This window comes from Galeopterus variegatus, unplaced genomic scaffold, assembly GCF_000696425.1.
Source record: "Galeopterus variegatus unplaced genomic scaffold, G_variegatus-3.0.2 Scaffold12, whole genome shotgun sequence".
Lineage (NCBI taxonomy): Eukaryota > Metazoa > Chordata > Mammalia > Dermoptera > Cynocephalidae > Galeopterus > Galeopterus variegatus.
In genome coordinates, this window is record NW_007726123.1 from 960,008 (window position 1) to 984,631 (window position 24,624).

The 24,624-nt window shown below is 40.6% G+C and overlaps 1 protein-coding gene across 2 annotated transcripts; it reads left to right on the forward strand.

The window, feature by feature from the left end:
• Nucleotides 1–815: 815 nt before the first annotated feature.
• DHRS9 (dehydrogenase/reductase (SDR family) member 9) lies at nt 816–21,759 on the forward strand. 2 transcript variants are annotated; one of them, XM_008590372.1, is made up of 5 exons: nt 816–859; nt 12,990–13,361; nt 14,528–14,786; nt 18,016–18,179; nt 21,162–21,759. In XM_008590372.1, the coding sequence occupies exons 2-5, from the start codon at nt 13,049–13,051 to the stop codon at nt 21,383–21,385; spliced, it is 960 nt and encodes a 319-aa protein (XP_008588594.1). In that variant the 5' UTR covers nt 816–859; nt 12,990–13,048; the 3' UTR covers nt 21,386–21,759. The 2 variants fall into 2 exon arrangements, with proteins under 2 accessions (XP_008588594.1, XP_008588658.1); XM_008590436.1 differs by lacking the exon at nt 816–859 and adding an exon at nt 12,574–12,618.
• Nucleotides 21,760–24,624: the final 2,865 nt, after the last annotated feature.

Sequence of the window (24,624 nt, forward strand, 5' to 3'; positions counted from 1 at the left end):
GCAGGCTGGAGGCAGGATGTAAGCACCACCTCTCCCTCAACACCTGCAGCCTCAGTATTTTGCACTGCGGTCCCAGAACATACCAGGTCAATTGTGATAAGCTGTGAAACAGACCAACTCTGGAAGAGAAGGCGGCATCCTTTCCTGTTCTCAGTGGTCTCAGTTCCAGAGACCACTTCAGGAAGCTTTCCTTGTCCTATCTTAAAACACAAATTAGGATCCATGAATAATGCAAAAACCTCTTTTCACTGAATTATTTTGATCTCCTTGCTTGCCAATCTTAAAAAAAAAAGAAAGAAAAGTGGTAAAAAGAATCGTCAAAAACTGACTTCTTTCTTTTTAGGAGGGAAGGAATACTAAACAAGCAAATGCATGTTAACAGAAAAAAAAACTAGAGATTATGAAATAATCAATAATCATAATTCAAAAATTAAATTATTAAAACATTGCACCAGGCAGTTTACCAAAAGCTTCCATGTTACATTATTTCAGCTGCTGAATTGGGTCAAGAGATTGTACTCACAGTAAAACGAATGTTATTGCTTGTTTTTAAGTCCCTTCCAAAAGTTACTAAATTTAGTTTACTAAAGATACTGCTGATTCCTTTGGAAACACATGACCTGCCCCTTCTTGGCTTCCTTCATCCACTGAAGAGAGATTAGTCATCACTCGGTGTCACAAAGGGCGTGCCTCCCACAGCGAGGAAAGGAGCTGAGGACTCCACACAGGTAGGTGCTCAGAGTCCCTGACCAGCTCGGCCAGGGTGGCCCAACTCTTCCTTCCCCCGCGTGGCAGGAAGATTGCGACCAACCACACAAGTCCACCAACAGCATCTGCGTCCCAATTCATCTTTAATAAGGTAACTGGGCTTTTTGTCATTTATTCCTTCAGCTGTCAAGTCAATCTAAACTTTCTTTGATTTTCTTCACTCTTTCAGAGTGAATCAAGTTGCCTTCAAGCTGTGGCCAACTGCTGCTTTTTTTTTTTTTTTTTTTTTTTATTTAGTATGTTAGATGGGAACTGGGTCCATTTCACCACAAAAATGATCTCAGTGTGACCCGGGATCTTGCCTTAAACTCCTCCAGGTCTCTCTTTTAATGTCCTTTAGCACCTTAGAGTCACAGTTAAATTTACATCTTCATGCTGTTCTCTCTCCGTACCTATTTGACAGCATCTGTGAATCTTCTGATAAATTGGAAACTGGAGACGGGAGGGTGCCAAACAGCATGGGAATCTTAGATGAGTTTCTTACTGGAGCAACAGATTTGCTGCCGACTGCAGGTCTGGTCTGTGTGTCTACCTGCTTTACCAATGTTGTCAGATGTCAGTTTATGTGAACACACGCATACACACCACACTCACACTAAACTGAGTGAGAAAAGTGCCATGTAGATCACAGGGAAGCAGGGAAATTCCTGACAGTGCACATTTAGTCCCTGGATCCTGGGATCACAGAAATAAACCTGCTTCAGCTATTTACTGCCCATTTTACGATCCAGTGGTTTGGTATTTCAAAGGGTGGTGTGGCTCCGTCTCTCAATAATTTGATTTTTAGCAGGTGGGGACTACGTTTAAATAAAACATATTTTTAAATTAAATATCAGTTTAGGGTTGTACAAATGGCTCTGAAATGTCCCACTACACAATTAGCCCAAGGGCAGGGATTATGCTTTATTTATCTTAGAATCCCTTGGCCTATACCAGGTGCTCTAAAAATAGAGTGGCTGGATGCTGCTTAAAATGAAAGTTAAATGTTATATTATCTTTGTATTGTAGATTTGAAAAGGGTATCCAATATTTAGAACAATCTTCAATGTTTAAATATAAGAAAAAAATCATTACCTCATACATTTCAAATGGGGAAAATGTGAATTGGTTTTCAAACCCTTAAAACAGATGTCACTTTCTTAAGGGATACTGTTTAAAAACTCTGACCTTTTTTCTTGCTCAAAGATAACTGCAGCTGAAAGAATATCCTGAAGGCACCTATACATACATTTTCTCTGTATTCTAAGCTTTCTCTGAAGCCTTGAGACTACAAGCTATAATAATACACAATATACCAGGTAGCAATTTTTATTCAGTGACCATAGAAAATAACCATGGGCTTAACAATAATTCTTAGCCTGCCAATACTGTCGGGAAGCATATTTGCAAAATAATAAGCCTAGGAGGGACTGGGGATAATTAATTAATAATTATGGATGTTATGGTGAATTATAAAGTTTTAAGGGAAGGCAAAAGAAAATCTGAGATACTTTTATCCTTAGAACTAAAGATGCAAAATATATATCCAGTGGGTCCTCCCTAGTAAGAGTGGACTGGTTCACCTCTGTGCTCAGTGGAAGAGGTTGTCCAGATGGATGGAGGGGGATCGCACATGCGCTTCTATCCAAAGCACAATCCAGCTACTGAAGGCTGCCTCTTGCCCTCCAGGATACAGGAGTCAAGGGAAAAACAACTAACCCATAGAGGAGCTTCTTCACCCACTGAGTAAGGGAACTGACTTTCACGAATGCCATCATCATCAACATCATAATCATATCATTATTATTTTAATCAGATCCTCAAAAGGACATTTGTTGCTTAATACAAGCACGTTTCAGGTAGGATTCCTTGACTCCATTATTTTTAAAAATTTTTCAAATTTCTGGGTGCCCAATCTGAACATTTTTTTTCACAGGGACATAATTCTTTGGTCAGATGCATTAGTTTGTGTCATTAGGCTCCAAGGTTCTTTTTTCTTAAAGAAAAGCACAGCAGAAATCACTGAAAGGTTTCTTGGGTTAAAAAGAAACAATTTTTTACTTCAATGAAAAGGTAAAAATAAAGAGGAATTCTGTGTAAGTTAACCAGGTTTATAATATTTAAATGCACAAGGAGCATGCAAGTTCAGCTGCTGTCAGTATCAAGAAAGCTTGTGCAGGAGAACCCCCAAAAGAGAATATCTTAGAAACCTGTTTGTAAATGTTCTCTGTTCGATAAATTTTGGTAAACAACTTAGTTGTTGATTCAACTTAGGTTGTAATTGCAACAAATTGGAAGTAAATAAAGATTCTACAAATTTTTATCAGTTTCATTGACTAGTTTTAATATAGCTGTCTAAAGGGAAACCCTTCGTGGAGTCTGTGGAAACAAAATCAAGTGGCCTGGGAGGAACTATCAAGAAAGAACTCTATATTTCTTATGGAAAATATACCTCAATATGACATTGAGACATTATTTTCTGTTCTTTTTTTTATTTTTAACAGTGTCATTTATTCTTAAGAATACAGGAAGGTGAATAAGAGAAGTAAAATCAAAGGATCTTATTTTAAATGTTTTATTAGGGAAAGAAACCCCGGAAGAGAAAGTTAAAAGAAGCAGAAGTGAGCAAGGACAGGAATCAAGTTGCAGCGTTTTCCTATAGCTGCTGACAGGCGGTTCACTATTAAGCGTTCTGTGTGGCCTGTGAAAAGAAAATTAGTTCTCCTTTCTTGGTTCCTTTTGAATCTTTGCAGCGTGGTAGAGAATTTCTGTTGACCAATAACATGTTCATCTCTTTGCAGCTCTTCCGTTTCTTTCCACATCGTTTACAAGTTCAGAGATGGAAATTGAGTTCTAGCTACTCTTCGGCAAATTACTTTAGATATGATAACTCCCCTACACCAGAAATGCTTTGACAGTTAAACGAGATAAATATTATATGAACGCTTGCTAAAACTTTTTAAAGTTATCAAATTGGAAGTGTGAATATTATATTATTATAATTACTATTATTCTTTTGCCTCTATGATTCAGAGAGCTCAAAGACTAATAATCCAGTTATCACCAGAACCTTGGAGTTGGACTGGAGACATCCTTCTTCCCTTCCTCTCTTCCTTTTTTCCTTCCACAACATTTATTAAACATCAACTTAATGCCAAATTTCCCACAAGTCACTGGTGATGTAAAGTGCACACACAGACCAGACTCCCAGAGTTGAGTGGGAGTTCAGATGACAGTGGTGGAACTGTGCATCAGTTCCAGAGTCACCACTACAATGGAACTTGAGCCAATAACTCACATTTCTGAATTTGTTTCCTCGTCTATAAAATGGAGATCATTTTATTGTAAGGTTTAAATGAGTTAAATAATTATACATTCTAGCATTGGGCCTAGAACATGGTCAGCGCTCAATAAGCCATAGCAGTTGCTATTGTTCCTACCTGACTTGGTCAACCAGGAATCTCAGGGACCAGGGAGTTTCTAGCAGCATAGACTGAATTCTGTAGAGTCAGTTGGCCACCCCCATGAAGGGACCCCTAGAGGAGTTTGTAGTGGCCCAAATTCAAAAGTCTCAGCCAGAATTCAGGCCTCACAAATGCTGTCGGTACTAATTTGGTAATTTCTAAATTCACAAATTGTGCCACACATAAATTTGTCTTTGTTCATTTCCTCCTTTTCTCCTGATGACAAAAAGATATGTTTAAAAAAATGTAGAAATTAATGCTTGCAGCAGCAGGATATAAGTGAAGGCCATTAAAAAAACAAAAACAAAAAACCTCTCATCAATGTTTTTACTACCAAGAAACCAATGACTGAGTTTTCCAGAAGAGTAGTTCTGGGTGACTTTCTGGACCTGTAGGACAAGGAAGCACTAGTCCAGTGGTTCTTAACTCAGGGCAGTTTTGTCCCCCAGGAGACATTTGACAACATCTGGAGACATTTTGGCATCACAACTGGGGGAGGGGTACCACTGGCATCTAGTAGGAGCAGGTAGGAATGCCACTAAACATGCTACAAGACACAGGACATATCCCACAACAAATAATTATCTGGCCCAGAATATCAAAAGTATTGAGGTTGAGAAACTCATGCCTAGATATGAGCAATGCATAGATCAGACCATTGACAAAGTGAAAATTATTGGTCCTGCCATGAAGATAATAATCTTCTTCCTGTGTAGCAGGTTTTCAGTCACTCTTTCTCCAGGTGCTCTCTCCAAGGTTAATGTAATATCTCTATTTTACAGATGAAAAAATGGAGGCTCAGAAAAGATAAGTAATTTGCCCAAGGGCCCTCTGATGATGATGAAACTGGAATTATACCTCTACCTGCCTTCTTCTGAGGTCTGGGCTCCTAACCACTGCTCTACTGCCTTGAGCCAAAAGATTTGCCCCCTTTCTAATCAGTTTGTGTAAGATAAATTGGAAGACACAGTAAATAAGCAAACAACTCAAGCAATTAAGGTCAGTGACCTGACTCTCTGAACTCTTGGGACCAGGGAGCCATGCAGAGATGACCACGGTCTACAGAGTGTGGTTGAGGTAACCCTCCCTATCAGTTGCTGTTACTCATTTACTTCTCAGTGGTCAGTGACCCAGTTGGCCATCAATCGGCTTCTGTGTACAGGTCATGTTCCCAGTGGCTCTGACCGGGGGCTGCTGCTCAGAGGTGGTATAAGCTAAAACACATACTTCTAGAGGTCAAAGATATGTGTTGGTTTGTGTCTGACTCAGTTCAGTGACCTAGAGGAATGTGAACCTTAGGGACTGAAGAAGAACCAGCATTTTTGGACAATAACATATGGGGTGAGGACAGGCTTTGCAAAACTCCGGGTCAGGGTTAGCAGCCCCTAGGACTCAGGCTGCAGGCTGGGACACCACCATTTGAAATGACCCTCAGCCCAGAGGTGTACTAATGAGGACAACACATTTGAATGTGAGCTTATCCTTAACAGCTAAAAAGCTCCTCTCTGCTTCTCACCAGGGAAAAATGAGTTTAGTTAAAAAGGAAGAAGTTGATGCTCCTGCGGGAAATCTGAGAAAAAAATAATTAATTAATTTTTTTTTAAAAAGGAAGGAAGGAAGAGGTTGAGGGGGAAGTAGAAAGGATAAGGAGAGTAGAGGAAATCCAGGTGCTTTGGTTTGAGGGTTTGAGCTTTTGTTTTTCTCCAGTGGTTGTGAAGGAGAGATTGCCAAAGAGTATAAGGCAGGCAACTTGGTATCCAAATTCACTGGACTCCAGAATCCTAGGGTTCTTACCTATTTTTTTGCATCAAACCCAAAGCAGTCCAATGAAGCATTTACTCAGAAAAAAAAAAAGTTTTATTTTCTTTTATTAAATTTTTAACACTTTATTTTGAAATAATTTCAAACTTACAGAAAAAGTGAAAGAATAGTACAACCCAGATTTCTCAAATAACATATTACCACATTTTTGTTCTCATTCTCTCTTTTTATACATATATTATATGTGTGTGTGGTTTTAATATGTTTATTGATTTATATATATGTTATTATTATTTTCTGATCTGTTTGAAAGCGAGTCGAAGCCATGATGCTCCTTAATCTTTAAATACTTTAGTGTGTGTTTCCTAAAAAGCAGGAATAATCATACATAATCATAGTATAATGCATAATCATAATATAACTATTAAAATTGGGAAATTAATGTTAATGCAATATTATTTATCTAATTTACAGATGTTATTCAAATTTCACTAGTTGACCTAATAATGTTTTTTCTGGAAAAATAAAAAAATAATCTTCCGGTCCAGGATCTCATGTTGAATTTAGTTGTCAAATCTCTTTAGACTCTCTGGGATAGTCCTCACTTTCTCTTTTCCTTCATGACTTCGACATCTTTGAGGAGTACAGGCTGCATATTCTGTAGAACAGGAAGATGTCTCCCACGCAGGATTAGCTCTGGGTTATGCACAGAGTGCCACTGTGTCCTGCCCGGTGTGCCATCTCAGGAGGCATGTGATGTTGGTTTGTCCCATAACTAGTGATGCTAATTTTTATCACTTGGTTAAAGTGGTATATGTCAGATTTCTCCACTTTGAAATTATTATTGTTCTCTTTTTAACTACTAAATATCTTTTGAGGACATTCTTTGAGATTCTGTTATTATTGTTTCTCATCAGAATTTCACCCACTAGCTGTAGCATCTATTGATCCTTCTTGCCTGAAACAATTGTTACTATGTCAGTTGCTAAATGGTGATTTTCTAATCACATCATTCCTTTGACACTTCTTAGTTGGCATATTAATTCTAAAGAAAAACTTTCCCTTCATCCCCATTTATTTATTTGTTTATTGATGTGCATCAGAATGGACTCATGAGCTCACATCGTATTCAATGAGTTATGATCCATTAGTGTCATTATTTGCTTTGATGGTCTCATGCTTGGCCAGCGGGAGCCCCTTCTAACTGGCTCCCATGTAATTTTGATATGTCCCCAACATTCTTCAAGCACTTCTTTTCTTTGTAGCACAAGAAGTTCTGGGTTCATTTTGTACTTGCCCAGCCCAATCCAGCCCTGATATTAGCTTTTCCAAAGAATATGAACATGATATTTACAAATCAGGCTCTGAGCCTTTGGTATATTGGAGTGTCATTGATGAACTACATAGTTCACCAGGTAGATTAGAAAATTATTTATATATTTCTATATCTACATACTCATGTTAACAAACTCAGGTCCAGCTGCCCGCCCCTTTGAGAAAGAAAGAAAAAAAAGACTCAGAAGTCAAATGGTTGGTGTTAGAAAAGCAGATGTATTCAACTGAAGGAGATGGTAGGCTATCCCATCCCAAAGATTTATATTTACTGAGGGGTTTTTAAAGGAGGGGTTGAGGAAATGGAACATGGGAGATGAAAAGCAGGAGAGAAGGAGATGTGAGCTACGAGGGGTCTGTGTCTATGAGTCAAATACAAGGTCTCACCAAGGCCTCATCTGGTTTCTGTTCTCATCTTCACCGTTAACTTAGGACCCTGCAAGATTTTGATTTGCCCTGGGGTGGCATCATCTTTTCTGCAGTCTTTTATGTAGTTTTGCTTCACAGAGCTCTGGTTGACTTGGCTGGTGCCCGAGGTCAGCTTCCAGTCATTTGGCCTTGATCATTTCTCAAAACTCTGCAAGTCTCAAAGAAAGAACTGTTAGCTTTGCAAAGCAATGATTAGCTTCTCAGCCTTGTTTTCCTATTTAGCAAGAAAGATAAGAAAGTCAAGGGATGGGAAGAAAGAGTGGAGAGAAAAAAAAACTGTCCTTTTTAAAATTCCCCCACCCCCACCACAGCCCAGCAGTTTTACGTCCCAATATGGCTTCAGTCCTGCTCACTCCAACACTCACATTAAAAGTCATGAGTTCATGCTAAGTCCTCCAACATAAATCCAACTCCACAGGGCTCATTCCAGCCCCTCCTTTCCCATATTTACGACACATCTCTCTGATAGCATGAAACCTGGCTTCCACTATCCGCAACATATTTACTTATTTTCTCAGTCAAGTATTTGAAAATTTAGTAAATTTTCAAATTTAGTAATTTGAAATTTTTGTCTGTTTTCTAATTATGGTGAAGGTATGGACTTCGTGAGATTTTATTTGTTCTTGTTGAATTGTATATATTTTTTGGAGATTGTTCTGGGAAATTTGGATTTACACAACTGTCATTATCACAACTGCCTCAGAAGGAAAAATAATTTCTTAATACATGAAGTACACAGAATTTCAAAGTGGACCTGCTGGGCTGAGCTGAAAAATGGTGTCAGCCCCAAGAGGCAACTGGATGTCTTCTTTTATAGGGTTAAGATTAACATCTGGCCTAACCAAGGAAAACGGTTACAATGTTCCATTCTGGGTACAGCCTACTCATGGGAACAGAGACTTAGGGAGACAGAAACTTAGAGAAATGAAATTTAGAGAAGCAAAACTGAAGAGCAGGGACTTTTCAAAGGTCAAGCTCTCAGTTCCAGGAAACTAACACCTGCTATATTGAAATACATCCAAAATATTAAAAATTCATTTTAACATATTAAATAACAATATAAGAATACTTCAAAAAATTCATGGAAAGATTCATACTAGCTTTCAATTCTATTTTTCCACAAACTTTTAAAAGTATCCTTGTATATGGTAGCAGAAATGATATGAAGTAGTGATGAGCATAAATTGTATTTTGGGATAATTCCAACAACTGCAATGTGCCATGAAAATATTTGTTATTTCTATTGGCAACAAAAACCACAAGTACTACAAATACTACTGTGGATTGTTGTTACTTTCATAATTGAAGATTGTGATAAATTTCAGTTACAGATTAGAGAAAATGAAGATGGAATCTTTTTCCCATCTGTATTAGTCTGTTCATGTTGCTTATAACAAAATACATGGAATTGGGTATTTTATAAAGAAAACGAAATTTATTGCTTAAAGTTTCTGAGACTAGGAAGTCCAAAGTCCACCTGGTGGTGGCGATGGTGACCCAGGGGTCTCACATCGCAAGACAGTGGAAGCAGAGAGAGCAGAGACAGAGAAAGACAGACTCTCCTCTTCTTTTAAAGCCCTCAGAACCACGCCCCGACCACCATTTTGAATCCATTCACTACTGCATGGTCCTACAGTCCAATCACCTCTTCAAGGCTCCACCTTTCAATTACCATAATAGGATTTCCCACCCTCTTAACAATCACCCATCCAAACAAATGGACCGCTGAATTTGATCCACAGACCCTCTCAAGGTTCTGTGGAACCCTTTTGCCTGAAGAGCTTTCACAGATGCCCAAATCATCCATCCAACTGAAGTCAAGCCCCTTGGGGCTCATCATCCATTTTGGTGGGGGGGACACAGGCGGCCAGTATGGGGATCCAAACCCTTAACCTTGGTGTTACAACACTGCACTTTAGCCAGCTGAGCTAACCAGCCAGCCCTCGTAATCCACTTCCATCCACAAGAACAAACCTACCTTTTCAGTGGTTTTCCTTCCCTCATCCCTCATCTATTTTCCCTCCCTCTGGGAACTTGTACTAATCATTGTACTAGAACAGGGGAGGCCATGAGAGAAGATGACCCTGGAGCAACAACCATTCCAGATGTCAGATGTTGCTTTTGGCCAGTGGACTTGTATCTCAGCCTCTCAGCAGCCATGGCAAGGTGCTATGTGCTGACTCTAACAGCTCATCTTGGACACTGCTCAACCCCAGCCCGGTGTGCAGGCACCCCAGTCCCCAGCACCACCCTCCTCTGTCCCTCACCCTGGAGGGACACAGCACTCCAGTCCCAGTGAGCTTGGCAAATCACTTTGTTTCCTTGACCCTCTTTCATCTTCTATAAAAGGAGGCAAATAATATGCCCTCTCTAACTCAAAAAGCTGTTGAGAGAATCAAATGAGACCCACGTGCAAAAGTGTGGGGTAGAGCCCTTACTCACTTACTTACTTAGTTTACTATCACTTCCCTCACGTTGCCCTGGAGACACTGAAAACACAAAGTTTCCACTCTTTGCTCAAAGGAACATTAAATCCCATGAATATTTGCCTTCCTTAAATAATTCCCTTGGGAGTTTGGATTGCAATGAAGGCTACAGAATCTATTCAGGGAATATATTAAACATTTAGTTATTCAATAATTATTTATTGAGGCCAAACTATGAGCAAAACACTATAGTAGCTGAATTTATAAATATGAAATATTCTTAAATTGCTTAAATATATAATTTTGCAGGAGTTAATTATACCACCTCTGCTCCCATAATTATACATTTTTAATGTATTTATGTATTTGAGAAGGGAAAAAAAACCTGCTAAGTGGACATTGTTTTGCAACAAATCATAACTCCTACACAGGAAAGATTTGGGGAAACTATACCAAATGTTGAAGCCATGGTGATCTAAAAACTTGACTATTTTTGAAATAGTCACAGCTGTACCATAAGAATTAACTAGTTTCCCCAAACCTAACATATTTTAATATTTCCCTCTGACTTAATTTGTATCAACTGACAATTCTTTTATCCTTTTTTTCTTTAGCTATAGATCTTTTGGGGGAAAAAAGATAAAACCAGGGCCCAAAATTTCCTTGAGAAGTGAGGAAGATATATCATATTGACTTATTTATCTGAAAGTCTGTTCTTTTTACAGCAGTAGAAATAAAATGTAAATGTGTGTTTGTGCGTGTGTGTTTAAAATTCTGTCTGTGTGTATGTTTATATTTCTTATTAAGGAAAAAACTACTTACATATATGGAAAAAAAACTGGGAGAAAATGCACCAAAATATTGAGTCAAATGTGATAATCATTACAACCCTCGTTAATCTTTTCTGTATTTGTTATTTTTTTTTTCCTTGAATATAAGTTATTCTCACAAACATTAAAAAAAAAAAAAGGACAATTTTTGAAAGAGCTCAAAGGAAAAACCAGGAAAGCTTTGTAAGAAAATTAAGTCCAAAGTTTATAAAATTGCTTGACCTTGCAGCTCCTTTTTGAACACAGTATCTGTGAACAGCCGTGATTCCAGAAGCATCCACAAATTTTTGAACTTCAACTCGGCCTATTGATCTTTGTGAGGCACTCAAAGCCCCTCTGATTCTTCAGGGTGGGTCTGGATCAAGGGCAGAGATATTGTGTGCACACAGGAGGAAGCTTGTGGGTCATGGGGGAAGAAAATAAGGTCTTTCCCACTTGTGATGATCTCTTTAGCCACTCTTTCTTCCAAAGGCTAAGAGCCAAATACAGGCCGCAGGCTGCTCCTGCGTGGAGAGGGGCTGGTGATCTCCTTCCCTGGGGGGAGCTATGGTTGTGATCTAGGAGGGCTGGGCCTCCGTGATGCCCGGACCTGAGGCATCCGGGGCATACAAAAGCCCACAGTTGTTCTCCACTTCCTCCTTCGGGATGGCTTGCTCTTCCCTGGCCGCAAGTACCCACGGTAAGAATGATACCTGCCAGGGGGAGATGCAGATGCAGGCTTCTGAGGAAAGGGGAAGGAAGCCCTCTGCATGTTTGATATTAGGCCCTAGGCTGCCACTAGCTCTGACAAAATTAGTTTTCCAGGTGGTTCTGCTATACTTATGGTAAAAGCCTGTTTTATAGTACAATTGTGCTTTACTTTGTCCCCTGTACATGTGATATTTTTTCCCACAGAAGGCTGGTGTCCATAGAGGGTAGAATTTGGGGGCCTGAGATTCTGGTTTGGGACACTGTGCACTGGCCAGTATTCCTGCCTGATCTCTTTCCATTCATCTTATCCTTTCTTGGTGAATTCAGTGGTGGCCTTTGGCTTGGATACTCTCTGCACCGAGTTGTAATGGTCTCAGAGGTAGACTGAAGGCTGACATTAACCTATTTAAAATAAGAAAATGGAAACCATGTTGGGAATATTTTCTTAGTGGCAACACCAAAACACTCTCCTTTTCCAGATAGCTTGAAAATAATTGGGAGTCTAACCGAACAATTAAAATTGAGCGGGCCGGCCCGGTGGCGCACTGCTACAGTGCGCCGCTTGGGAGCGTGGTGGCGCTCCCGCCGAGGGTTCAGATCCCACATACAGACCGGTTCCCGCTCACTGGCTGAGCGAGGCGCGGGCGCAGCACCGAGGGTTGCGATCCCGTTGCCGGTCCCGGTCCGGTACGGGCGCAACACTGAGAGTTGCGGTCCGTTGCCGGACACGAAAAAAGACAAAAAGGAAAAATAAAATAAAATTGAGCTATAGTGTCTAATAGATTTTGAGCCTATCCTTTTTTTTTTTTTTAAAGATGACCGGTAAGGGTATCTTAACCCTTGACTTGGTGTTGTCAGCACCACACTCTCCCAAGTGAGCCACGGGCCGGCTCTGATTTTGAGCCTGTTCTGCCCTCGAATTTTGTGAAGTAGCAAGAGGTAAGATTTTACAGCGAGACTCTGTCTTTCAGATAGATGAATTCACACATGAGACTAATGTCATCCCTCCGCACAACTCCGGTGGCCCACATCGGCCCAATGACCCGTTTGGCCAAGGTTCCTTCCTCTCTCTTTCATTTAATTTCTCTGAATACTACGTGGTTAGTTCTTGCATTACTTTAGAGGAGAAGTTAATCATTTAAATGGCCACCTTCCCAACAAGCAACAAAATAAGAGTCATTGTTTATTTTTTGGTTTTTTACTTCCTATTTATCCACTTAAATACATTAAAATATCTCAAGTTCATCGATCCCAAGTTATAATGCCTTGATAGTTCTAATTGAATTTTCTTTCTGATTTCAAACACTCAGGACACCATCTTCTACTACTTTATAAGAAAGAAGTGTCCCTGTCACATACAGGAAAAAAAATGCTCTTTTGGGTATTAGCCCTCTTAATCCTCTGCAGTTTCCTGTGGAATTATAAAGGACAACTAAAGGTTGCAAACATCACGGATAAATACGTTTTCATCACTGGATGTGATACTGGCTTTGGAAACTTGGCAGCCAGAACTTTTGATAAAAAAGGATTTCACGTAATTGCTGCCTGCCTGACTGAATCAGGATCAACAGCTTTAAAGGCAGAAACCTCGGACAGACTTCACACGGTGCTTCTGGATGTAACTGACCCAGAGAATGTCAAGAGGGCTGCCCAGTGGGTGAAGAACCAAGTTGGGGAGAGAGGTGAGAGATGGGGGGCTGATGAGGGTGGGGGCAGAGAGGAGTAACTAAAGCTAAAATAAGAGTGTCCCGATTTTAAATGGCCTTTCAAGAAGATGTCGAAATGCCTGCTGTGTACTTCTCTAATCTTAGGATAGTTTCCAAGTAGTTGCAAGTCACAGGTTCTCTGTGTACATGAGAGACACAGTCCAAGTTATGCTCAGTCTTATGTCCCAGTGGGTGAATTTATAACTGAGATGAAGGGATTTACTTTCCCTGGTCTGCCCCTGAAGTTCTACTCCAACCACATACACAGAAGAGGAACTTGAGGCTAAAATCTACAGGAGAATAGAGGAGCAATCCCCAAATTGCTATCCCGTTACCTAGGACCCACTTCTCACTACAAAATGGTTCCAGAGCTCACACATTTGCAATGGGCAAGGTAGAAAATGGCCTAAGAACTTTAGTATAAGTGTCCTAGATAGCTGTGGTAGAGTAGCAAGTCATTGGACCCTCATTCTGTCATAGATTCTGCTAAGGTATGGCTAAGATGGCCATAGCAGGAAGTAGAAAATTTTTATTGGCTTTGAATGAAGTTTGGTATATTCACATGGATGAAGATATTGGGGTCCGCAAAGGAAAAAATCAAATGTATGTGGTTTTTCTCTGTTACATCTTCATCATATAAATGAGACTTTGAAATTCAATAGCAACGGTAAGACACTAGACAATTTTTAATGCTTGAATTCCATTCCAAACACCTTTAACAATATTAAATGTTTCCCATCATAAAACAAGCCAAGTGAATGATTAAATTTTTTACCAAAGATAAACATGAAATAGATTGATATTACTTTCCATCCACATAGAACATTTTATAAATATTCTTTGGCTTTACCAGCTAACAAGTCAGGAAACGTAGACCAATTTACTCTACATCTGAGGTTAAAAAAAGAAAGTCTCACTCAGAGAGTATTACCATTTGACATTCAGAACCAGAAATAGAATTACAGTGGGACTGAATTCAGCTAATTCAGTTTAGCCTCCCACCCTCTCTGCCATCACTTTCCAAAACTGCAACGTACTTCAAAGCAAGAATAAATTTGCCTAAAGCAGGGGCTGTATTTCCATCAGAGATGTTATATAAGTGCCAGCTTCTACTGCACCTCTTTCCGACCTGTCTGCTCTAGGCCTCTGGGGTCTGATCAACAACGCTGGTGTTCTTGGTGTGCTGGCTCCCACCGACTGGCTGACAGTGGAGGACTACAGAGAACCTATTGAAGTGAACCTGTTTGGACTCATCAACGTGACATTAAACATGCTCCCCTTGGTCAAAAAAGCTCGAGGGAGGGTAATCAATGTCTCCAGCATTGGGGGGCGGCTTGCATTCGGCGGAGGGGGCTATGCTCCATCCAAATATGCAGTGGAAGGCTTCAATGACAGCTTAAGGTAAAGCAAACTAATTGACTAATTATGAAATAATAGCTGTTAATATTTATTGAATGCTTATTACATACCAGACATTCTGTTTAGTACTTTAAATTATTTCCAATTTATAGATAATACCACTGAAACTGAGAGATCAAGTAACTTGCCCAAAGTCACTCAGCTGGTAAGACAGAGAACTGAGATTTGAACCCAAGTCTGTCTAACTCTTTTTTACTTTTTGTTTTAATGCAGGATGCTGATAGAGGTGGTGAATTTATATTTAACAGGTTAGTTTGTCAAATAGGTAATCATACAGAGAGGCTAAATCAGGGTAGGTCTCTCCAGTGATGTTACTGTCAATTGCAGACACAACAGTACCATCTTATTGAAACCTTCAGTTGAAAATGATCAGTTTTTAAGTAGGTGCTTTATGCACTGTCTCCAGGTTTTATATCTGCATTCAGTGGGAGAGACGGGGGAGTGTGCTTAATTCATTTTACCTAGAAACAGAACTTATCCCTATCAGTTCAAAGCCCCTAAATTGCAAGTGGTTCTTTCAGTCAAGGTTCTGGCAGAAAACTGTGGCACATTAAAATTAGTTATAGGGAATAGCATTTACTTAAAGGACTATCTACAAACATGTGAGTGGTGTGTAGGAAAATCCCAAAGGATAGTGTAGTATTTAGGGGCTAATGACAGAAGAGACATTTCTGTCCACAGGACTTAAGGAACAAAGAGACAGGGAAGTTTCCAGAACCTGAAGATATAGAGGCTGTCGCCTTTAGTTGAGGAATGAAATAAGCAGTATTGACACCACAGGAGGATACCTAGCCCAACGTCTTCCCCTCTCTCCCTTTGAGCTCTCACCAGTACTTCCAATCCACTGTACCCTGCAGAAGCCAGAGTATGGTTAATGTAGGTCAGCCTCCCAGGATAGAGTGCAGAAGGAAGGGTGGAGAAGCAAATGGAAGATATTCAGCTGAGTGGTGCTGTGATAAGAGAGAAGACAAAATTAGATATAGTCTTTCCTTCTATTCATCTGTTTACTTATTCAACTAGTATTTGTTGAAAGCATATGTTGGAGTTTATGATCTATACCATGGATCTAGGTTTAGCTTACTAACAAAAAGTTAGATCATTCCACTGAGATTAATAAGGATAGAACAATTCCTTTTTGCTATTTGATTAAGTTGCCAAATTTGACTCTCCTAGGAAATAAACTCAACAATATCAGTACAATGCTTCCAAAATATTAATGTGCATTTGAATCAGCTGGGGATCTTGTTAAAATGCAGATTTTGATTGACTGAGTCTAGAGTGGGGCCTGAGATTCTGCATTTCTAATGAACTCCCAGGTGCTGCTGATGGTTGAGGGATCACTTTTAGTAGCAAGATCGAGGAAAACCTTCATTAGTCTCCTTGGGTGACCTTTGGTTCCACTCTACAAGCAGCAGAATTATAATAAAATTTTAGTATAGTTAGAGATTTACTCACTTTTAAAAAGAGATTTCAACTGAAGGGTTTGTGGGATTCACATTGTAGCCACACCATGCCTGAAAGTAACCGATAAAGAGTGCTTATTTCTTCATGAATTATGGAACTGGTATTTGAAATGGTATTATGCATGTAGGCCACAGCCCAGTGGCAGAATTTCTATATATAGCAAGATTTAGGAGCAGCAGTCTGAGAGATGATTGGGGCTCTTAAAAGCTGTACTTGCCCAGCAAGCATATTGATTTTATAGTGGTTTTAATCTGATAAGCTTAAAGCCGCTTGTCCCTAATTGTACGTCATTTTCATGAGTGGGTGGGAAGACAAGTCGTATTTGTCCATTTTGTGTTGCTATAACAGAAACACCTGAAAGTGGGTAATTTATAAGGAACAGAGGTTTATTTGGCTTACAATTCTGAGACAGCTGCATCTGGCACGGGCCTCAGGCTGCTTCTCCTCATGGCAGAAAGGGGCAGGTACAAGCAGATCACATGGCGAGAAGAGGGGGGGGGGAGAGAGAGAGAGAGAGAGAAAGCCAGGATCCTATAAACAACGAGCTCTCGTGGGAACTAATAGAGCAAGAACTCACTCATTACTCCCCCAACCTAGCAAGAGCACTAATCCACTCATGAGGGATCCACCCCCATGACTCAATCAGTTTCCAGCACCACCAACCTTTCTTATTTCAATGCAAATAACATACCTTTCGAAATCTTTCAAAGTCAAGCGAATTTGCTTGACTTTGAAAGTCAATTTTACATTTTTAGTAAAATATACTTCCAACAATACAATAGTTATATTGCTAGAAAGCAGAATCTAACATAAATTAATTCACATTTTAAGTTCACTAAAAGAACATTTTAAAAATATTATAGTGAAAACTTCTGAAAAATGAATAATTGCCTCTTCATATATTCCTGGTGGAAATATAAATTAAATTTAGGAAATGAGGGCCGGCCCGGTGGCGCACTGCTACAGTGCGCCGCTTGGGAAGCGCGGCGGCGCTCCCGCCGAGGGTTCAGATCCCACATACAGACCGGTTCCCGCTCACTGGCTGAGCGAGGCACGGGAGCAACACCGAGGGTTGCGATCCAGTTGCCGGTCCCGGTCCGGTATGGGGGCGACACTGAGGGTTGCGATCCATTGCCGGACACGGAAAAAGACAAAAAGGAAAAAAAAAATAATTTAGGAAATGATTATTCATACACTGGTTTGCTTTAAAGAAAGGGACACCATGATTCCTCTAAAACCTTGATGCCCACTAAATGTGTAGGCTTTTGGTTTTCTTCAGCAACATGATGGAAAAGCTTGCTCAGCAGCATAGGGAGTAGGTTAGTCATGTCAGGGATCGTCACATTGTGTCCTTCAGCACATCCTCACCTGTGCTGCAATCTCCTCTCATTCCTAGAATGGAGGCACCCTTGTCCATTCAGGCCAGTCAGTCCACTACACCATAAGAAAGCCTGTTGTTAAGCCAAATCCTAGTCAATTTGATGAGAAACTGGCTTAGGGAGAACAATGGACTGCGGGTGGGTCCGCTCAGATCCCTTTTCTGTTCTGCCATTAACCAAACCCTCCCTTTACCACTCTGCACTTCAGTTGCCTCAACTGAAAAATGAGAGGGTAGAACAAGGTGCTTCTTTCCTATGCACCAAATTCTGAGAGTTCATGAAAAGATTCATGAGAAAATAGTCACCCAAATAGCAAACATTCTCCAAATACACCTGGGTTAAACATCTTCAATGGGTTCTTTTTGCAGACGGGACATGAAAGCTTTTGGTGTGCATGTCTCATGCATCGAACCAGGATTGTTCAAAACAGAATTGTCAGATCCAGTAAGGACAACTGAAAAAAAACTTGCCATTTGGAAGCATCTGCCTTCGGACATCAAACAACAATACGGAGAAGGTTACATTGAAAAAAGTGAGTTTCTGGGTGGACCCAGTGTTCTCTGGGATTCATTGTCCTAGGCAGCATGATGGAGACTCAAACGCAAATGAAAAAACAAGGTTCCCAGACTAATACACCAATAGGGATTTTAAATATGGGTCAGGGATCTCTTAATTCCAGTGTCATCTCTTGCTTCTCAGTATTTATTCACATTTACTGAGCATTTACAAAGTGGCAGGTTCTACGCTAAGCACCTTATGAATTATGTCATTTACTCCTCAGAAGAACTGTTGGAGTAGTGAGCAGAGGCTTGGAGGGGTAAAATGTCCTATCCAAGGTTATATAGCTCCTCCTGGTCACACCAGGTCCTGAGTCCAGGCAGGCTACTTTGGTGCCCACGTGGGGCCTTCATCTCTACATGTACCACCTCTTTTTGTTCAAGGGTTTATGGAGATTAAAAAGATAGAGAAGACTCAGAGACTCTGATCCTTAACTAGTTTATAATCTAGTTGACAACAAAAGGTAACCAAGTGAGACTGTAAAACAGTGAGACTACATAGCTCACAAGAAAGCTGATCCTTCTTAGATGTAATCCAGTTGCCCAGAAGTGGTGCTAAATGGTGTGGTCAATTGCCCAAGGAATTCAAACCAGGAAAAGAGCATTGCTGGTTAAGAAGTCTTCATGGGACAGGTTGGGTTTGAATAAGGAGCAGGAACACATGAAGGGGGACACAGGAGGAGAGGTAACATAAACCAAGGGATTGGGTCAGGGATGGAGGAATAATAATACAGATTACATAATGATGAATAATATGTGGTGAACAGTTCCTAGGTAGTTGTCACCATTCTAAGAGTTGTACATAAACTCTACCATTTAAATCCCCAAACCATGAAGTAGATACTGTTATCACCTTTATTTTATAGAAATAGAGACAGAGAGAAGTAACTTACCTGAAACTGCACAGCTAGTAAGTGGAAGGGCTAGACTTGAGCCCAGGCAGCCCGGCGTGGCCGTTTGTTCATGGCCACCGCACTCTCATGTAAACAAGGCGTTGAAGAGCTTGGTCAGACTGCCTGTGTTAGGACTCCACTTCCACCTCAAACTTCCTGGTCCTGGTAAAGTTTACTCGATGTTTCTCAAACCCTTACTAAGCTCCTGCTTTGAGCTGAACAGGGCCCCACCTAACTTTGTGTCACTCTGCCCCTCCAAACTGACTTCCTCTTCATCGGTGCACTTGGTAAATAGTCAACTGTGGCAAGGTGCAAGGCCAGGAGTCTTGAAAGTGGAGCCAAGAGCCAAGTCATATCCACCCGGGGAGGTTTTTAAAATGACTGACTCCTCCACCCACCTGCCACCCCCCCACCACTACACACACACACACACACACACACACACCCATGTTGTATCAACTCAAATGTCTGGCTTGACAAGCTTCCCAGTGCTGACATGTCACTGTAAGTTTAGAACCACTGCCTTTAAATGTTCCATTTCTCACTTAGTGACTTTGAAGGTTCTACATGGGCTCAGTGTAAGACTGAACTTAACACTTTGGACTTAATACTTTAGAAACTAAATCCCTCATTTGAAAGCACTTTCTCTATTTGATATTGCCAGTGATACTTTTTAAATACTAATGAATATATCACCAACTTCCACCTCAAATTACTGTTGACTTGGTCCCTGGTTTGGGTGTTCTGTCTCAGAAATACCAAAAGGCATTGAGCCCAGTTTTGCAGTAGTTGTTCTTATTAGGGTTTTCCACGTCAGGAGTTGGAGATCAGCCTGACTCAGTCCCAAAGTAGACCACAAATCTAAGGTCACTTTTCTTCATTTCCCAGACTGGGGTGGTAGGAGTTCAAAATAGCCACTAAGACTTGTTAGGTTCTTTGAACAACTTGTGGCGATTGGGGCCTGAAGTTGAATGGATCTAAAATCATAGATTTTTCCCTTGAGGAGACACAACTTAGGTATGTTTTAAGAACATATGAGGATCATATAATAGTTCTACTTTGAATTTTTTGAGGAAACTTCATGCTGTTTTCCATATGGCTATATTAATTTACATTCCCACCAACAGTGTACAGTACAAGGTCCCTTTTCTCCCCATCCTTGTCAACACTTATCTTTCATTTTTTTGATAATAGCCATTCCAACTAGTGTGAGGTGATATGTCATTGTGGTTTTAATTTGTGTTTCCCTGATGACTAGTGTCATTGGACATTTTTTCATATACCTATTGTCCATTTGTATGTCTTCTTTTGAGAAATGTCTATTCAGGTCCTTCTCCCGTTTTTTTAATCAAGTTATTTATTTTCCTGCCACTGAGTTGAGTTCTTCATATATTCTGGATATTAACCCCTTATTAGATGTATGGCTTGCCAATATTTTCTCCCATTTAATAGGTTTTCTCTTCACTCTTTTAAGTGTTTCCTTTGCTGTGCAGAAGCTTTTTAGTTTAATGCGATCCCATTAGTCTATTTTTGCCTTTGTTGCCTGTGATTTTGGAGTCTTATCCAAAAAATCATTGCCCAGATCAGTGTAAGGAAGCTGTTCCCCTGTTTTCTTATAGTAGTTTTATAGTTTCAGGTCTTACATTAAAGTCGTTATTGTATTTTGAGTTTATTCTTGTATTTTTATATGCTGAGAGATAAGGGTCCAATTTCATTCTTCTGCATGTAGATATCCAGTTTTCCCAACACCAGTTACTGCAGAGACTGAGGCTCTGAACATTACTAATCCCTTTTAAAATACCTGCATCTCTAAAGGCATCTCAGCTTTTAACAAGCCCTTCAGGAGATTCTGTTTCCCACCCAGTTTGAGAGTCACTGGTCTGAAGAAAGCACTGCTGCATCCTTTTCTGAGGAATAGACAGAAAACTATCACAATGGGCCTCAATTATAATGGAAAATTCAAAATAAATTCTATCACATACATCCTCTCCCTTGCACTCAAGCCTCCCTCTCGGCTTTTCCCCTTCTTGCAAAGAATAAATGTGCTTTTGTCTCTTTTTATAGGTCTAGACAAACTGAAAGGCACTACCTCCTTTGTGAACGCGGACCTCTCTCTGGTGGTGGAGTGCATGGACCATGCTCTAACTAGTGTCTTCCCCAAGACTCGTTATACTGCTGGAAAAGATGCCAAGACTTTCTGGATACCTGTGTCTCACATGCCAGCAGTTCTGCAAGACTTTTTATTGTTGAAACAGAAAGTAGAGCTGGCTAATCCCAAAGCAGTGTGATTCAGCTGACCACAAGTGCCTGCTCCAGGGTATGAGATTAGCCGATTTCAAGGACACATCCTTTTTCAATCCCATTCTTTACCTAATTCAACTCAGACTCATTTTGATCATTCTTCTTTTGATAAAAGAAGGGGTCCCGCCACCACTGGTGATGTCCCAGGGTTCCTTCTCAAGCCTTCTTTGAAAAGAAGGGCAGGGATGGCAGATCACATGGGTAAATCCTGCCCAATATTTAGGTTTTGCCTGCTTGGTTTGATATAAGGAAAATCGAAAGACTTCCCCATTCAAAATGATTTCCCCCTCTACCTGCCCCAGCATTTAGAGTAACTCCTGGATGTTAAATATTGTCTGTTATCAAAATATTAACAGATAAGGAGAATACTTTCATAAGTGAATTAGATGTGTTCGTTATCTTGCCGAGAATAAGACTCTGAAGGACTGGAATTCAGTCCTGCTCAGCTTTGATGGGACAGGAAAGAAAGGGTGATACAGCATTATGTGATACTGGTACAAGCCAAGGGGCAGCAGATAACACTATGTCAGATTGCAAGTAGAAGGGAAGAAAAAGACAGGAAAGAGAATAAGAGGACTGCGAAAAAGAATATAAATATATATATGGAGGTAGGCAGACTCCAAGACATGCCTTCCTATTCTAGAGGGAGCTATGGAGAATGAATTCAAGGCCACTGGGAATATTGATACACACAGTTTTCTGGTGGAATTACACAGTAATTTCTGGAATTACAGAGTAACCAGTCATTCCCAAAGAAGAAAAATGTAAAGTATTTATGTTTATTCCAGTGACTGTAAAAGTAACAAGACTCAGAATATCTAGTACGCCATAGACATGTACAGTCAATTATGTTTCAATAAAAAAAATTTTTTTTAAAGAATATCTGGTACAACTTACCCCTGACAGGTTTGGAAATCCTGTATTTGTGGTAGCTCTGAAGCCCCATGAAGATAGAAAGCTAAATTAAAAGACTCTCTTTGGCCTACAGTTACAGTGAGATTAGATCTGCACCTTGCTCATATTCTTGGTTTTAAATTGAATTGACACTGGGCCCACACCCCAGCCAAAAGAAACAGTTCCCTGGACAGATGTCTCCCAGATTCCAGCAGTCAGTACCACTGGCAAAGGTTTGTCGAATATTTACATGACGAAGCCTGGCCTGGCATAACTAAACTTTTTTTTTTTTTTTAAAGAATAATATGGTGGAAAAGAGCCAGAGAAATTAGCTAGCGTGCACATGGGACATGCACATGCACACGCTTAAGTTATCGTGGAGCAAATATTTAACATCTGCTACTTGAAACCATGTCCATTTGAAGGTTTGAGCAATTCTATTCATTTTCATTCACCCTTCTGGAAACATCTGACTATGAGATAATTTCCTCCTTTCAAGTTTACAACATATTGGTGACTGAAAAATCAAATCACCAGTGGTGTCAGTCCACCTGGACATAGGTTTCATAATGTTGAGGGAAGATACCCTCACCCTTTTAGCGTCAAAATGAAAAACATCGCAGGGAGAATCAGAAGAATTCTCAGGCAAAATTAGCTAAGTCATTGTCACTACATACCTGTGAAGTCATTCTCATCTTGCTCCTAGCCACAGAGACACTTCACCTGTAGACCCCTGGTCTCTTCTGGTGACAGGCAACCCCCTCACATCCTATTGCTGGAGCTGAAGTTCACCAGTGTTGTTTGCTGGGGCGCCTCCTGCTCACCTCGAATCCCCAGATCGTGGCTTCATTTCACTGCTTTAGAATTTATGATATGCTGCTCCCTGACTTTCCAGATCTCCCAGGGCTGCCAAGACATGTAGAATCTTCAGGAACCTCCTTTGCTGAACTTCCACTCATTCCAGTCATACTGACGAGCCTGCCTGACTGTGTTCTCTCCTTTGTTTGTTCGAGACCTCAGCTCTTGGCTCACTCCTCCAAGTAGCTGCAATTTGGTAACTCTGTTTAATCCAACCAAAAAATTCTCTCCTTAAAACAACTGTTGCCGAACATGGTATCACTCCAAAATGAAACCAAATATATTCGCCCAAGTGACTTTAAAAGCTTTTAAAATGAAATGAGAAGTTGGAATGCTTGCAGCATAAAGCCTGGAGTCTCAACAAGAGCACAAACCCTGTGAGGGAAAGAGGGAGGGAGGGAAAGAGAGAAATGGAAAGGTCACTGCACCAGGTCTCAGGCGTGGGCTCCCCATCACTTCTTACTCTCTGTGCTCTTGGGAAAATAACTATCAAATTTTTATCTGTAAATATTTAGGGGAACATATGTGCTAGACATTATGGTAAGTACTGGCTTACAATGAGGAACAAGACAGATATGGTCCCTTCCTTCACAGAGCTCTTTGGTTATGATCCAAAGGCAGCAGCTAATGCTCAGGAGGCCTTAGAGGAGCTTCTCCAGGAACCCATGGCCAAGATGAACTGAGATGTTGTCTTCTACCACACCTATCTTTGAGGATCCTTCCTTACTTAATTTGCAAGGACCCGGAGAACCTTGTAGACCTTCCCTCTGATCTGATCTAAAAATCCAACTTTGTCCTCCATAGGTCTATTTTGGCATTCACAATATATTCAGAACTAAAGTTTTTATCTCCCCACCCCACCTAGGCTTTCCCCAGTCCAGCACCAACTACTGTCAATTTTATCTGCTAAAGGGATCTCAAGTCCATCTACATCTCTTCATCTCCAGTGCGATCATCATTTAAGCTACCGTCATCTCTCGTCTCAACTACAGCACGTTTACCTTGTGCACCTTCAATGACACCTTCTCAGTGCGGTTGGAATTGTCACATCTAACATCTAATCATTCTACTCCTCCCCACCACCACTTTTTTAAACCTTTCGATGTGTTCCCATTGCATTTTGGCCAGAGACTAAAATGGATGACATCAATCACATTGCCCCGGCACTGCTCATCAGCCTCGTCTGGGCCACTGTCCTCCACACTTGGCCACTGCAGGACCTTTCCCGTGCTTCTCCCTAGAAAGTTCCCATTCTAGCTGGTCATTCAGTCTCCTCATCCTACAGATCTCAGCCACTTCCTCCAGGAAGCCTCCAGTTCTGACCATCACCTCTTCATCCGAACTAGGCTTCCACCTTGTCCACTCTCACAGTGCCCTATAATTCACTTCAGGGCACTCATCACCGTCCGTAATTACACATTTGTGTGGTTAGTTAGTAAATGTCATCCTCCCGTATCAGACTGTAAGCTCCAGG

Coding starts and splice junctions, on each gene's coding strand:
- DHRS9 (XM_008590372.1), top strand. CDS start 13,049: ATGCTCTTTTGGGTATTAGCCCTCTTAATCCTCTGCAGTTTCCTGTGG. Junction 13,362..14,527: donor GAACCAAGTTGGGGAGAGAG/GTGAGAGATGGG, acceptor TGTCTGCTCTAG/GCCTCTGGGGTCTGATCAAC. Junction 18,180..21,161: donor AGAAGGTTACATTGAAAAAA/GTGAGTTTCTGG, acceptor CTCTTTTTATAG/GTCTAGACAAACTGAAAGGC.